This window comes from Mustelus asterias, chromosome 2, assembly GCF_964213995.1.
Source record: "Mustelus asterias chromosome 2, sMusAst1.hap1.1, whole genome shotgun sequence".
Taxonomy (NCBI): Eukaryota; Metazoa; Chordata; class Chondrichthyes; order Carcharhiniformes; family Triakidae; genus Mustelus; species Mustelus asterias.
In genome coordinates, this window is record NC_135802.1 from 4435587 (window position 1) to 4449100 (window position 13514).

Below are 13514 nucleotides of genomic sequence, written 5' to 3' on the forward strand. Positions count from 1 at the left end.
CCGCCATTCAATAAGATCATGGCTGATCTGACGTGGATCAGTACCACTTACCCGCCTGATCCCCATAACCCTTAATTCCCTTACCGCTCAGGAATCCATCCATCCGCGCTTTAAACATATTCAGCGAGGTAGCCTCCACCACCTCAGTGGGCAGAGAATTCCAGAGATTCACCACCCTCTGGGAGAAGAAGTTCCTCCTCAACTCTGTCTTAAACCGACCCCCCTTTATTTTGAGGCTGTGTCCTCTAGTTTTAACTTCCTTACTAAGTGGAAAGAATCTCTCCGCCTCCACCCTATCCAGCCCCCGCATTATCTTATAAGTCTCCATAAGATCCCCCCTCGTCCTTCTAAACTCCAACGAGTACAAACCCAATCTCCTCAGCCTCTCCTCATAATCCAAACCCCTCATCTCCGGTATCAACCTGGTGAACCTTCTCTGCACTCCCTCCAATGCCAATATATCCTTCCTCATATAAGGGGACCAATACTGCACACAGTATTCCAGCTGCGGCCTCACCAATGCCCTGTACAGGTGCATCAAGACATCCCTGCTTTTATATTCTATCCCCCTCGCGATATAGGCCAACATCCCATTTGCCTTCTTGATCACCTGTTGTACCTGCAGACTGGGCTTTTGCGTCTCATGCACAAGGACCCCCAGGTCCCTTTGCACGGTAGCATGTTTTAATTTGTTTCCATTGAGATAGTAATCCCATTTGTTATTATTTCCTCCAAAGTGTATAACCTCGCATTTATCAATGTTATACTCCATTTGCCATATCCTCGCCCACTCACTCAGCCTGTCCAAATCTCTCTGCAGATCTTCTCCGTCCTCCACACGATTCACTATCATAGAAACCCTACAGTGCAGAAGGAGGCCATTCGGCCCATCTATGGAGTCTGCACCGACTACAATCCCACCCAGGCCCTACCCCCACATATTTACCCGCTAGCTACGCATCTCAGGACTCTCAGGGGCAATTTTTAACCTGGCCAATCAACCTAACCCGCACATCTTTGGACTAGTTTTAGACTCCCCTACCTTTGGGAAAAGATATTGACTATCTACCTTGTCTATGCCACTCATTATTTTATAGATCTCTATAAGATCATCCCTCAGCCTCCTACCCTCCAGGGATAAAGTCCCAGTCTATCCAGCCTCTCCTTATAACTCAATCCATCAAGTCCCGGTAGCATCCTAGTAAAACCCAGATTAGAGTGTGGACAGCATCACCATCCAGACCGTCCAATCTTGTAATAAAAACAAAAAGTTCGGAAAATACTTAGCAGATCTGACAGATTATGACCCAGATGGCAGGTCTGTCTCTCATTCCGCTACTCCAAGAGTCACAATTTATATTTAAATGAATTTGCCAGCTAGCTCTACAGCAAAAAAATATGCATATTAATCGCAGAACGACCAACCGATGCCCAGAATTCTTCAAGAACATTAATTAATTATAAAACCAGACTTGTTGAATGCAAAGGTAAAGCTTATTTAGATATAGTATGAAAGTATAATAATTACTCTAAATACCATAACTCTTTCCTCCTCCACACACACACACACCAAAATAAATAATAAAACTAAGTAGAGAAATTATGCCAAAACATTAAAAGTTAATGGTCCATGGGAAAAGGATAGATGGTGGAGTCTGTGAAATGGCATCCAGGTTTGATGGTTGGTTTCTCAGAAATGTTCTGTGAAATGATTGATGATTCTTGTACTACCTCTCAGGCAGACCCCAGGAACACTTGTAGACACTCAATTTCAGCATGTAGAGCAATTTCAGAACAGCTCCCATTCACTTACAGCGGTGGATTGGCTCTGAACTGCAAAGAGCTGTGGTCTTGCTGCAAATACCTGATCCTTCCATTGCTCCAAAGCAAAGTCAAAACCAGCTTTTAAACAGTTTTCCAAACCATAAGCCACCATTTTATGAACACTCCACCAGGGCCAAGAGGCCGCCACCTTCTTTCAAACTGTTTAATTACTTTTTCTTGTAAAATGCTGTCTTCTCCAGAAGCATCCGCAACCAGAGTCCTTGCATTCACCCTGGAAGGCACGGTCTCTTTTACAAATACTTCCAGAATGTTCTTACGTTTTCCGTTATTAAAACATTTACAACATCTCCATCTCTCCACCCTGCTCCAGCCCCCTGGTCTGACTGATATTCATCATGGCTGTGATTGTGATTGCGGGCAGGCTATTCGAGTGTGGAGAGCATCACCATCCAGACCGTCCAATCTTGTAATAAAAACAAGACGTTCTGGAAAATACTTAGCAGATCTGACAGCATCCATCAGCAGAGAGCGAAACACAGTTAATGTTTCAGTACAATTGTGTTCTCACATACTTTAGCAGCCTTCAGTTGATGCTGGATAGACACACCACAGTGCTGATCATCAAAACTTTGTGGTTTTTTAAAATGTATTCTTTTGTGGGATGTGGGTATCACTGGCAAGGCCAGCATTTGTTGCCCATTACTGATTTCCCCCTGAAATGAATGTCTCGCTCGGCCATTTCAGAGGGTAGTTGAGAGTCAATCACCTTGCTGTGGCTCTGGAGTCACCTGTAGGTAAGGACGGCAGATTTCCTTCCCTAAAGGACATTAGTGAACCAGATGGGTTTTTATGGCAATCAGTGATAGTTTCATGGTCACCATTACTGAGTGTCTCGTTCAGTACAAGCATCAGGAGATGGGATGTTATGGACTGTACGATCATACTTAGTGGAAGAGGCCACAAACTCAGTTAAGGTGGCTGCAAATTAACATGCGACTATGGACTTTTAAACTGTGGGCAGTACTTCATTCTGTGGCCAATATTTAGTTAACCATGGACCTGAATAAGAGTACTTTGCAGCCACCTGTCAAGTTTAAAAATCTCCTTGTGCAAGGATGAACCAGCGTTTGGGGAATATGAGACCTACAGAGCCTCAGAATGCCACTTTGAACAAAGGAGACTATTTGAGCTCAAGTTGAGACAGAGGTACGAGAGAATGACCATTCTCAACTGCTATTGTATCGTGGTGGCCTGGACCCCAGAAGTTTAACCCTCCCCTTGCGATTGCCATTAACTTGCTGTGTTTGCAGTAAAATACAACCTGAAAAGCAAATCTAGCAGTGAAAAACTTCTGAACCATCCTAGCTGAAAGTCTTCTAATACAGCCACGGTAACTGACTGGGTCCAGCTTCCAAGTCCACCTGAGAACCTTCCTTCTGGCTATTTGTCCTTTAAGAGGTTTTGCAGCTTGATGAGCATCCTTTATCTCTAACAGACCTTCACTCCATCTAAAATATCAATTCAAACAAGCAGATAGCAGGCCTGCATTGATATAAAGAATGAAATATAAATTCCATATTTATAATAATTTTTCTTTTTGTGTGTGGTAGCGTAAGTGAGATGACTGATTGAGAAGTTGCGATTCAAACATGAAACCATAGAATCCCTAGAGTGCAGAAGGAGGCCATTCGGCCCATTGACTCTGCACCAATTCTCCAAAAGAGCACCTTACCCTGGTTGTATTTCCATCATGTCCCCAGAGCATTAGCCTGCATCTTTGGATTACTAGTCCAGTGACATTACCACTTCACCACCATCTCTGAAGTAAATGTGCAATTCATTGATGTATATTCACAAATGTGGAACTGGAGAAAAATCAGGGAAGACTGCAGAGAGATAGAATCAGGTTAGGAGACGGCCACATTTAGAGTCATAGAGGTTTACAGCATGGAAACAGGCCCTTCGGCCCAACTTGTCCATGCCGCTCTTTTTTTTAAACCCCTAAGCTAATCCCAATTGCCCGCATTTGGCCCATATCCCTCTAAACCCATCTTACCCATGTAACTGTCTAAATGCTTTTTAAAAGACAAAATTGTACCTGCCTCTACTACCACCTCTGGCAGCTCGTTCCAGATACTCACCATGTTTGACAAAAGCAATTCAATGATAAATGAAGTGCCTATATTTTTGGGAAAGAGAAGAGAAAATGAACAAAAGCTGTAACATTTCTCAGGGAGTAGAGGGAGAGAGAGAGTTGGGAGTATGAGTACACAGATTCAGGTCTACACACACTGATCTCAGGGCACAGGTGTATGGATCCATAGATCAGCCAATACACCGATTTGAAAAGTGGGATTGCAGGCGGTGAAAGCCTTTACAAATCATTTTAGATCCTGTTTTATATGTAGAAGGCATTGAGTACAAGGAAGCAATCATGAAACAACACAGCATTGGTTAGGCAGCTTTGAACATCCAATTGTAGAGGAGATACGAGAGGCAGAAACAACTAAAGGTGCAAAGCAGGTTATCGTGGAGGTCAGTTTTTATGAGAGAGTTGAGCACACCAGAGCAGGGAAAATCAAGAAGAGTTAGAAATTGAGAGCAAGTAATTGAAAGATTTTTTTCCAGTGGTCAAATTTAAAGAATAGCACTGGAAGCATCAACAGGAAGGTTAGAATATACTTTTTAAACTGTTGCTACTCAGCCTTCGCCATACTGCTTTCAGCCTTCTTGTGGGCATGGGCAAAGACCTGCCAAGCACTAGGACCACACTAACTTCATTGCAGTGTTAATGGAAGCCTACTTGTGACACTAATAAATAAACTAAAAAAAATAATCTGGCAGTGCACATTAAAAAGTAGAAGAGGGCGCCTTAGCGTTGGTGTGTTTAGCTGCAGTGGGAGTACAATTATGATACTTGAAGGGCCTCAAAATCTCAACCGAACAGGTTCAGAAATCTTGACAGAACATTCATTTTGTTCATTTTTATTAGTCTACTGACCTGTGGCTTAGTAGACCACATTCTTGGCTCTGTATCAGAAGGTTCTTGTTTCAGGTCCTGATCCAGGCTGCAGGAGAGATGCTGTATTTCAAAATGATATATTAAACCAAGGCTCCAGCTGTCCTTTCAGGTGGTTGTAAAAGATCCCATGGAGCAGGGGAGTTATCCCCAGTGTCCTGGCTAATATTTATCCCTTAACTAACATCACAAATTGGCTGCTGTGTTTCCTACATTGCAACAGTCATTACACTTCAAAAATACTTTGTTATAGAGTCATTTTCAACCCATCAATTCTTTAGCAGCTCCTTGAGGAGCCTCCCAGTTGCAGTCCAGTAATAAAAGATGATGCCAGTCCAGCTTCTTCACAAACTCTCTTTTACAATTCCAATTCCCCGGTACCACCTGTAACCCCTTTATATATCCCAGTAAGTGCTATTAAACAATTAACATACAAATTAGGTCTAAAGTAGAAGGTTGCAGTTAACCCATTCCTAACAAATCCCTCTCCCCGCTCGATCCCTGTAGCCAGCAAGTTTATTTCTTTCAATTGGCCATCCAATTTTCTTTTACAATCAATGTTCATTTCCCCTTCCAGCATCCTGATAGAAAGTGAATTCAAGGTCATTTTCACTCATGTAAAATAAGTTCTTCCTCACATTCCCCCTGTATCGCTGGCCAAAATCTTAAATTTGCCACTCAGCCAATGGAGAGTGTCTTGATGACCTTATGTAAGCCTTTCATAATCTTGTACACCTATGTCAGATCTTCCTCAATCTCCTTTCCTCCAAGGAGAACAACTCCAGGCTTTCCAACCTAACCTCGTAACTAAACCCTCCTCCCACCATCCCTGGAAATCTCCTCTGTACTCTCTGAAGGACCCTCACATCCTTCCTAAATTGTGGTGACCAGAACTGGATGCAAAACTGTTCTTTGGCTATAGAGTGATCTGGACATCCTGAACATGTGAAAGGTCTTATAGAAGATGTTTCTACAAGTCAGTATTTCTTTTTGTTTGTGTAAGTACTCAGATGCCATTGATTAAACTGCTGTATTGTTTTTCTCCCTCCTCATGCCAGAGTGACACTGTGTAAATACAAGAGGATTGGATGCCCGTGGCAGGGGCCATTCCACGAGCTAACCGCTCATGAGGGAGAATGTGGCCACCCCACCAAGACCGGCAACGAATTGATGGAAATCCTGGACGAAATGGACCAAAACCACAAGAAGGAGATGCAACTCTACAATAGCATTTTCAACCTGCTTAGCTTTGAGAAAATAGGATACACAGGTAAGGGTGGCTTGTGCTTCCATCAGATACACCAGACTCATATTCTGTCTGAAGAAAGACAGAACCTCCCCATTCCCCCCTGCTACTGGGCTGCGGAGACCAGGAAAATCCCTGGGTTCAGTTCCAACACCGTGCTGATAGGTAGCTGATTCTCAGCAGAGCAATAGTTGGGTGCCTGCAGTCATCCCCAGCAAGCCTTGGTTCAGCATAATAGTCATGGCTCCTGCTCTCTGGCTGGCAACCCCCCCCCCCCCCCCCCCCTATTTCTCAGGCAAGACCAGGCTCGGCTGCGATACTCTTGCAGTTGAATATCCTGCCAGTCATATTGCTGCCTGGGCTAAGGTGTGATGAATAGTTGCTCAGGGTGAGGCAGGTTGGGGGTGGGATGTTTGGTGCCTGGCAGATCTGAGGAGAAAGGGGAAAGAAAACTTGTTAATCCCATAATTCCAGTACAGATTCTCACACGGTAGGAGAGCAAGTCATCAACACAAGGGTCATGACCCCCATGTCTGTCCAGTCCTCCTGTTTAATCCCTGCTTTCTAAGAAGAGGCTTTAGGGGCAGCACGATGGCACAGTGGTTAGCACTGCTACCTCACAGCGCCAGGGACCCAGGTTTGATTCCCAGCTTGGGTCACTGTCTGTGTGGAGTCTGCACATTCTCCCGTATCTGGGTGGGTTTCCTCCGGGTGCTCAGGTTTCCTCCCGCAGTCCTAAGATGTGTGGGTTAGGTTGATTGGCCATGCTAAATTGCCCCTTAGTGTCAGGGGGACTAGCTGGGGCAAATGCATGGGGTTACGGGGATAGGGCCTGGCTGGGATTGTGGTCGGTGCAGACTCGATGGGCCGAATAGCCTCCTTCTGCACTGTAGGATTCTATGATTGTTGATTTTCTTTGGTTCCTGATTTTAAAATATGATAAATGTTATAAGATAATAGGCATGTTAGAATGTTCCATTCTTGAAATTGCTGGACTGATATAACCCAGTTGTTGATATCACAGCCTGTGGTGCAGTCTGTCCTTTCAGTACCTCGAAAAACTAGGCAGTGAAAAATTCATTAAGCTGGAAGCTGTTACTGAGTGTAATCATTCCCGGGTCGAGTGACTGAGGCTCAGTGATGCTTCCTTCAGTTATTAGAAACTGGGTGATTCCAGCATTTTATCTGGGCAGTTGTGACTTCTTAAGAACAAAACTGATGCAAATGTTTGTACTAGTGTCTGTATAAATACAATAGGAGGGAACGTCAACAAGTACAACTTGTATTTATTTAGCGTCTTTAACATAGAGAAACATCTGCTGATGCTTCCTTCACAGGAGTATTATCAAACAAAATTTGACACAGAGCCACATAAGGAGGTATTAGGACAGGCGAGCGAAGCTTGGTCAAAGAGTTTCTTTTAAGAAGAAGAGAGAGGCAGACTGGTTTGGGAAGGGAATTCCAGAATCTCAGCAGCTAAATGCTCAAGCCTCCACTGTTGGAGTGAAGAGAACCAGGATGGTAGAAGAGGTCAGAATTGGAGGAATGCAGAGATAAATGTTGGGAGGGTTATCGGTATTGCAGAAATAACAGGGGGTGTTGGGGGAAGGCCATAGATGGGTTTGAAAAGAAGGATGGGAATTTTAAATTGGATAGGCATTGGCAGACCGGGAGCAAGTGGAGGTCAGCAAACAGAAAAGTGATGGCTGAACGGAACTTGGTGCAAGTTAGGATACAGACAGCAGCTTTTTAGCTCAAGATGATGGAAGTTGAAAGGTTGAAGGTCATACAGAAGCGGATTTATCCCCCCAGTAACCTGTTGATGGAAATTTCTGCCTTGTAAATTTTGGATTGATGAGGGCTGTTGTAAGGAGCATTATTAATGCTCCCCTACAAATGGCCCCTCTGTATTGAATTGTTTGGGAATTGTAGCTTAGTGGGTCAGTTTTCACGCCAACTAGCGATTAAACCTAGCTGTGAGGAGTTGGGAATTTGCACTATTGGAGCATCTCCCTTGCAGAGCTTGGTGGAAAAATATAGGGGAGAAAGCTGTAAAATAAGGGATAGAAGCAGACTGTACCAACATTTAAAAATAGACGATTAAAGGAAACTAAAGGGTAACAGGAACAAAACCACTGCTTCGTGGATAAAAGGCAACATAGACAGGTTGGGCTGAACAGCCTGTTTCATAATGTGATTGCTGTGTGAATAATAGAGGAAATTCTATGTAAGAGGCATTGAACTGAATCATAGAATAGAATCTGTCCATTCTAGCTCTCTGCAAGAGCAACTCTGCTAATCTCGCTCCCATCATCCTTTCTTCACCACCCTGCACATTTTCTCTCTGCTGCTGCTTATCCAATTCCCTTTTGAAAGTCACAAATTGAATCTATATCCACCACACACTTGGACAGTGTGTTCCAAAATCTAACCAGTGACACAATGGTTAGCACTGCTGCCGAAGGAGCAGCGCTCCGAAAGCTAATGGCATTTGCTACCAAATAAACCTGTTGGACTTTAACCTGGTGTTGTTAAAACTCTTACTGTGCCTCACAGCGCCAGGGACCCAGGTTTAATACCCGGCTTGGGTCACTGTCTGTGTGGAGTCTGCACGTTCTCCCCATGTCTGTGTGGGTTTCCTCCGGGTGCTCCGGTTTCCCCCCACAGTCCAAAAGACGTGCGGGTTAGGTGCATTGGCCGTGCTAAATTCTCCCTCAGTGTACCCGAACAGGCGCTGGAGTGTGGCGACTAGGGAATTTTCCCAGTAACCTCATTGCAGTATTAATGTAAACCCACTTATGACACGAATAAATAAACTTTAAACTCACTGTGGTTAGCGACTCTTAATGTCACCAAAGTTGGTTTCCTCTGGTTCTCGACTCTTTCTCCAATGGGAACATACAAAGTAGGGGAATAAGTAGACCATTCGGCCCCTCGAGCCTGCTCCGTCATTCAATAACATCATGCCTCATCTGTTTGTTTCAAATTCCAGATTCCCTTCTACCCCCCCCCCCCCCCCCCCCCCCGGGTAACCTTTGATCCCCTTACCTAACAAGAATCTATCTACCTCTGCCTTGAAAATATTCAGTGACTCCCACCTCCACTGCCTTCTGAGGCTTAGAGTTCCAAAGTCACACAACCCTCTGAGAAAGAATAATTTTCATCTCTGTCCTAAAAGGATGACCCCCAATTTTAAAACAGTGCCCCCTAGTTCTGGACTCCCCCACAAGAGGAAACATCCTTTCCACATCCACCTTGTCGAGAACATTCAGGACCTTATCTACTCCAATCAAGTCACCCCCTCGCTCTGCGAATCTCCAGTGGGAACAAGCCCAGCCTGCCCAACCTTTCCTCATGAGACAAGTCACTCATTCCAGTTACCCATCTAGTAAACCTCCTCTGAAACGCCTCCATTCACATTCTTCCTAAAATAAGGAGATTGCACGCTGTATTCAAAATGTGGTCTCACCAGTGCCCTGTATAACTAAGATGTGGAGATGCCGGCGTTGGACTGGGGTAAGCACAGAAAGAAGTCTCACAACACCAGGTTAAAGTCCAACAGGTTTATTTGGTAGCAAATACCATAAGCTTTCGGAGCGTGCTGCTCCTTCGTCAGATGGAGTGGTTATCTGTTCTCAACAGTGCACAGACACAGAAATCAAGTTACAGAATACTAATTAGAATGCAAATCTCTACAGCCAGCCAGGTCTTAAAAGGTACAGATAATGTGGGTGGAGGGAACATTAAACACAGGTTAAAGAGATGTGTATTGTCTCCAGACAGAACAGCTAGTGAGATTCTGCAAGACCAGGGGCAAGCTGTGGGGGTTACTGATAATGTGACATAAATCCAACATCCCGGTTTAGGCCGTCCTCATGTGTGCGGAACTTGGCTATCAGTTTCTGCTCAGCGACTCTGCGCTGTCGTGTGTCGTGAAGGCCGCCTTGGAGAACGCTTACCTGAAGATCCAAGGCTGAATGCCCGTGACTGCTGAAGTGCTCCCCCACAGGAAGAGAACAGTCTTGCCTGGTGATTGTCGAGCGGTGTTCATTCATCCGTTGTCGTAGCGTCTGCCACAGCCACCCTGCCACAGCAACCTCTGCAAGACGTGCCGGATCATCGACACGGATGCCATCATCTCACGTGAGAACACCATCTACCAGGTACACGGTACATACTCTTGCAACTCGGCCAACGTTGTCTACCTGATACGCTGCAGGAAAGGATGTCCCGAGGCATGGTACATTGGGGAAACCATGCAGACGCTACAACAACGGATGAATGAACACCGCTCGACAATCACCAGGCAAGACTGTTCTCTTCCTGTGGGGGAGCACTTCAGCAGTCACGGGCATTCAGCCTTGGATCTTCAGGTAAGCGTTCTCCAAGGCGGCCTTCACGACACACGACAGCGCAGAGTCGCTGAGCAGAAACTGATAGCCAAGTTCCGCACACATGAAGACGGCCTAAACTGGGATGTTGGATTTATGTCACATTATCAGTAACCCCCACAGCCTGCCCCCTGGTCTTGCATAATCTCACCAGCTGTTCTGTCTGGAGACAATACACATCTCTTTAACCTGTGTTTAATGTTCCCTCCACCCACATTATCTGTACCTTTTAAGACCTGGCTGGCGGTAGAGATTTGCATTCTAATTAGTATTCTGTAACTTGATTTCTGTGTCTGTGCACTGTTGGAGAACTGATAACCACTCCATCTGACGAAGGAGCAGCACGCTCCGAAAGCTTATGGTATTTGCTACCAAATAAACCTGTTGGACTTTAACCTGGTGTTGTGAGACTTCTTACTGTATAACTAAACCATAACAACCTTATTTTGTGTTCAATTACTCTCCATTCATGCACTAGAACACCCAGATCTCGGAATTCTCTAGTAAGTAACTAATATTCTACTTTTTTATACTTCCTGCCAAAGTTAACAACTTCTCATTTTCCCACGTTATACTCCATCTGCCAGATTTTGCCACTCACTCAACCGATCTCTATCCATCTGCAAACTCCTCATGTCCGCTTCACTACATACTTTCCTACCTATCTTTGTGTCATCTTCAAATTTAACTCCCGTGCCTTCACTTCCCTCACCTAAATCATTGGTATAAATTGTAAAATGTTGTAAAGGTCACTTTCCCCACAGATCTGCAGTTCCTTTCTGTTCAGACCTTTATCCAATCCTCTCTTGAAAGCCACAATTGAATCTGCCTCCAGCACAATCTCAAGCAGCGCATTCAGTGGAGCAGAGAAACTGCTCCCTCTGGTGGAGCAATCCAAAACAAACGGGCAGCATTTTAAAAGTTGGAGCAAGGCCATTCAGGTAAAATCAGGAAGCAATCCTTCGCACAAGGGATGAGCAAGCTTCAGAAATCTCTGCGCAAAAAGCTGTGGATGCTTGGGGTTGAGACTGAGATCGGGAGATTTTATTTTGGTTAAGGGTATTGAGGGAGGAAAATGAGGTTGAGGTACAAATCTGCCAGGATCCAGCTGAATGAAGGAACAGGCTCAAGGGGCTAAATGACCTCCTCGCCCTCCTATGATCAGATGACATGGCAGTGTTTGCTGGGGACAGAAAGTTGAGGGTACAGCAACTAGCTCGACCTAGCACAGCGTCATTTCTGAATGCTTTACGGAGCAGTGGATAAGAATTAAAACACCGAGGAGGGGAGGGAAAGGAGAAAAAGTGAGAATTAGGGTGTGGTGGCTGGACAGTCAGGTACATTAGGAACAGAGGGCGCTGAGATCCAAGTTAACATGGGTGACGGAGGAGGAAGAAGGCCCTTGCAAGCACATAACACTGAAGGAGGCTGTTTGGGAAGAGGTCATGAGAAGTTCCTCTGGAGATCTTAGTTGACGAGAGGGAAATGAGCGAATGCAGTTTGGCAAGGAAAGGAGCCCTGAGCTTGCAGCTTCTTGGTGAAGTGGACCACAAATTGTAGAGGATGGGTGAGAGAATTCAACACAATGATAGGAAGGCAAAGTCAGAGAAAGAATGAGAGAAATGTGGGCATGAAAATAGGAGAGAAATACAATAACCAGTAACAGGACTTGTTGGGGTTCCAAGGTAAATAATGCACAGTGGGAGAGAGGGAGGATAGGAGCGAGGGATGGGCACCTGCAGAAACTGACAGACATCAGGAGAATGGAAGGGAGTGAGTGAGGACAAGGGATAGAAGAGAGCAGAGGCCATGAATGTTGGAGAGAGGGATTCGAGAGATGCTTGTTTAATTTTTAATGACTATATAATGAAAAATAATAATTTTCATTTAAATGAAAACCTCTTTCTTTTAGCTCTTTCTACACCCCTCACTGCTGAATAAATGGGGAGGAATCCCTTTTCCCAGCACTGCAGTGAACTAGAGGATGTGTGTTAGAGAAGGGCCTTGCTCCCCATTTCCCCTTCCAACCGGTAGGGACACATTGCTTCACGTGGTGTGTCTGGACACGAGGAAGGTAGGAGAGATTAAGCACTGCCCCCTGTTCTGTCACTGGAGAGCCTAAAGCATGGATATCCAGCTACTGGGGATTGGAACCTGATACTTGTGGCAAAAGCTGTGATTGGGCCCCATCTGATTGAATAATATACGAATTCTATTCACAAGACAATAAAGCCACCATCCTCCTTTTCTCCAATTGTCATTGCCTGAAACCTGCTTCTTACACTTCACTCTTATCCTTTCTCTACCTTCCCTTTTCCCTCTGTCACTCTATCTTTCTCCCACTCTCTCTCTCTCACTCTGTCAATCTCTCTTATAGTTACACATGTTCTCCCATCTTCTCTCTTCCTCATCCCCTCGCTCTCTATTCCCCTCCCTCTTATTTTGGAGATCTCTTTTTCTCTTTTGCTTTTCTAACCCTCTTTTAGGTCAGAGTACATCTTTAGAAAGTTTATTTTATTCCCGAATATAATCCTCACTTCAGATGGCATTTTCCATATGAACACAATGGGCCACTAACACAGCACAGGGAGTGAGGGAGAATGGGGACTGGAGTCACTAACACAACACAGGGAGTGAGGGAGAATGGGGACTGGAGTCACTAACACAACACAGGGAGTGAGGGAGAATGGGGACTGGAGTCACTAACACAACACAGGGAGTGAGGGAGAATGGGGACTGGAGTCACTAACACAACACAGGGAGTGAGGGAGAATGGGGACTGGAGTCACTAACACAACACAGGGAGTGAGGGAGAATGGGGACTGGAGTCACTAACAAAACACAGGGAGTGAGGGAGAATGGGGACTGGAGTCACTAACACAGCTCGGGGAGTGAGGGAGAGTGGGGACTGGAGTCACTAACACAGCTCGGGGAGTGTAGGAGAGTGGGGACTGGGAGTCACTAACACAGCTCGGGGAGTGTAGGAGAGTGGGGACTGGGAGTCACTAACACAGCTCGGGGAGTGTAGGAGAGTGGGGACTGGAGTCACTAACACAGCACGGAGTGAGGGAGA

At 45.2% G+C, this 13514-nt stretch overlaps 1 protein-coding gene across 2 annotated transcripts in view; it reads left to right on the forward strand.

Moving 5' to 3' along the window:
• The window catches only part of zftraf1 (zinc finger TRAF-type containing 1), a 141840-nt gene that overhangs the window by 111488 nt on the left and 16838 nt on the right, over nucleotides 1-13514 (forward strand). For both annotated transcript variants that reach the window (XM_078230350.1, XM_078230359.1), the window contains exon 3: nucleotides 5863-6074. In XM_078230350.1, coding sequence (XP_078086476.1) covers nucleotides 5863-6074 — 212 coding nt within the window. The remainder of the gene's footprint in view (nucleotides 1-5862; nucleotides 6075-13514) is intronic.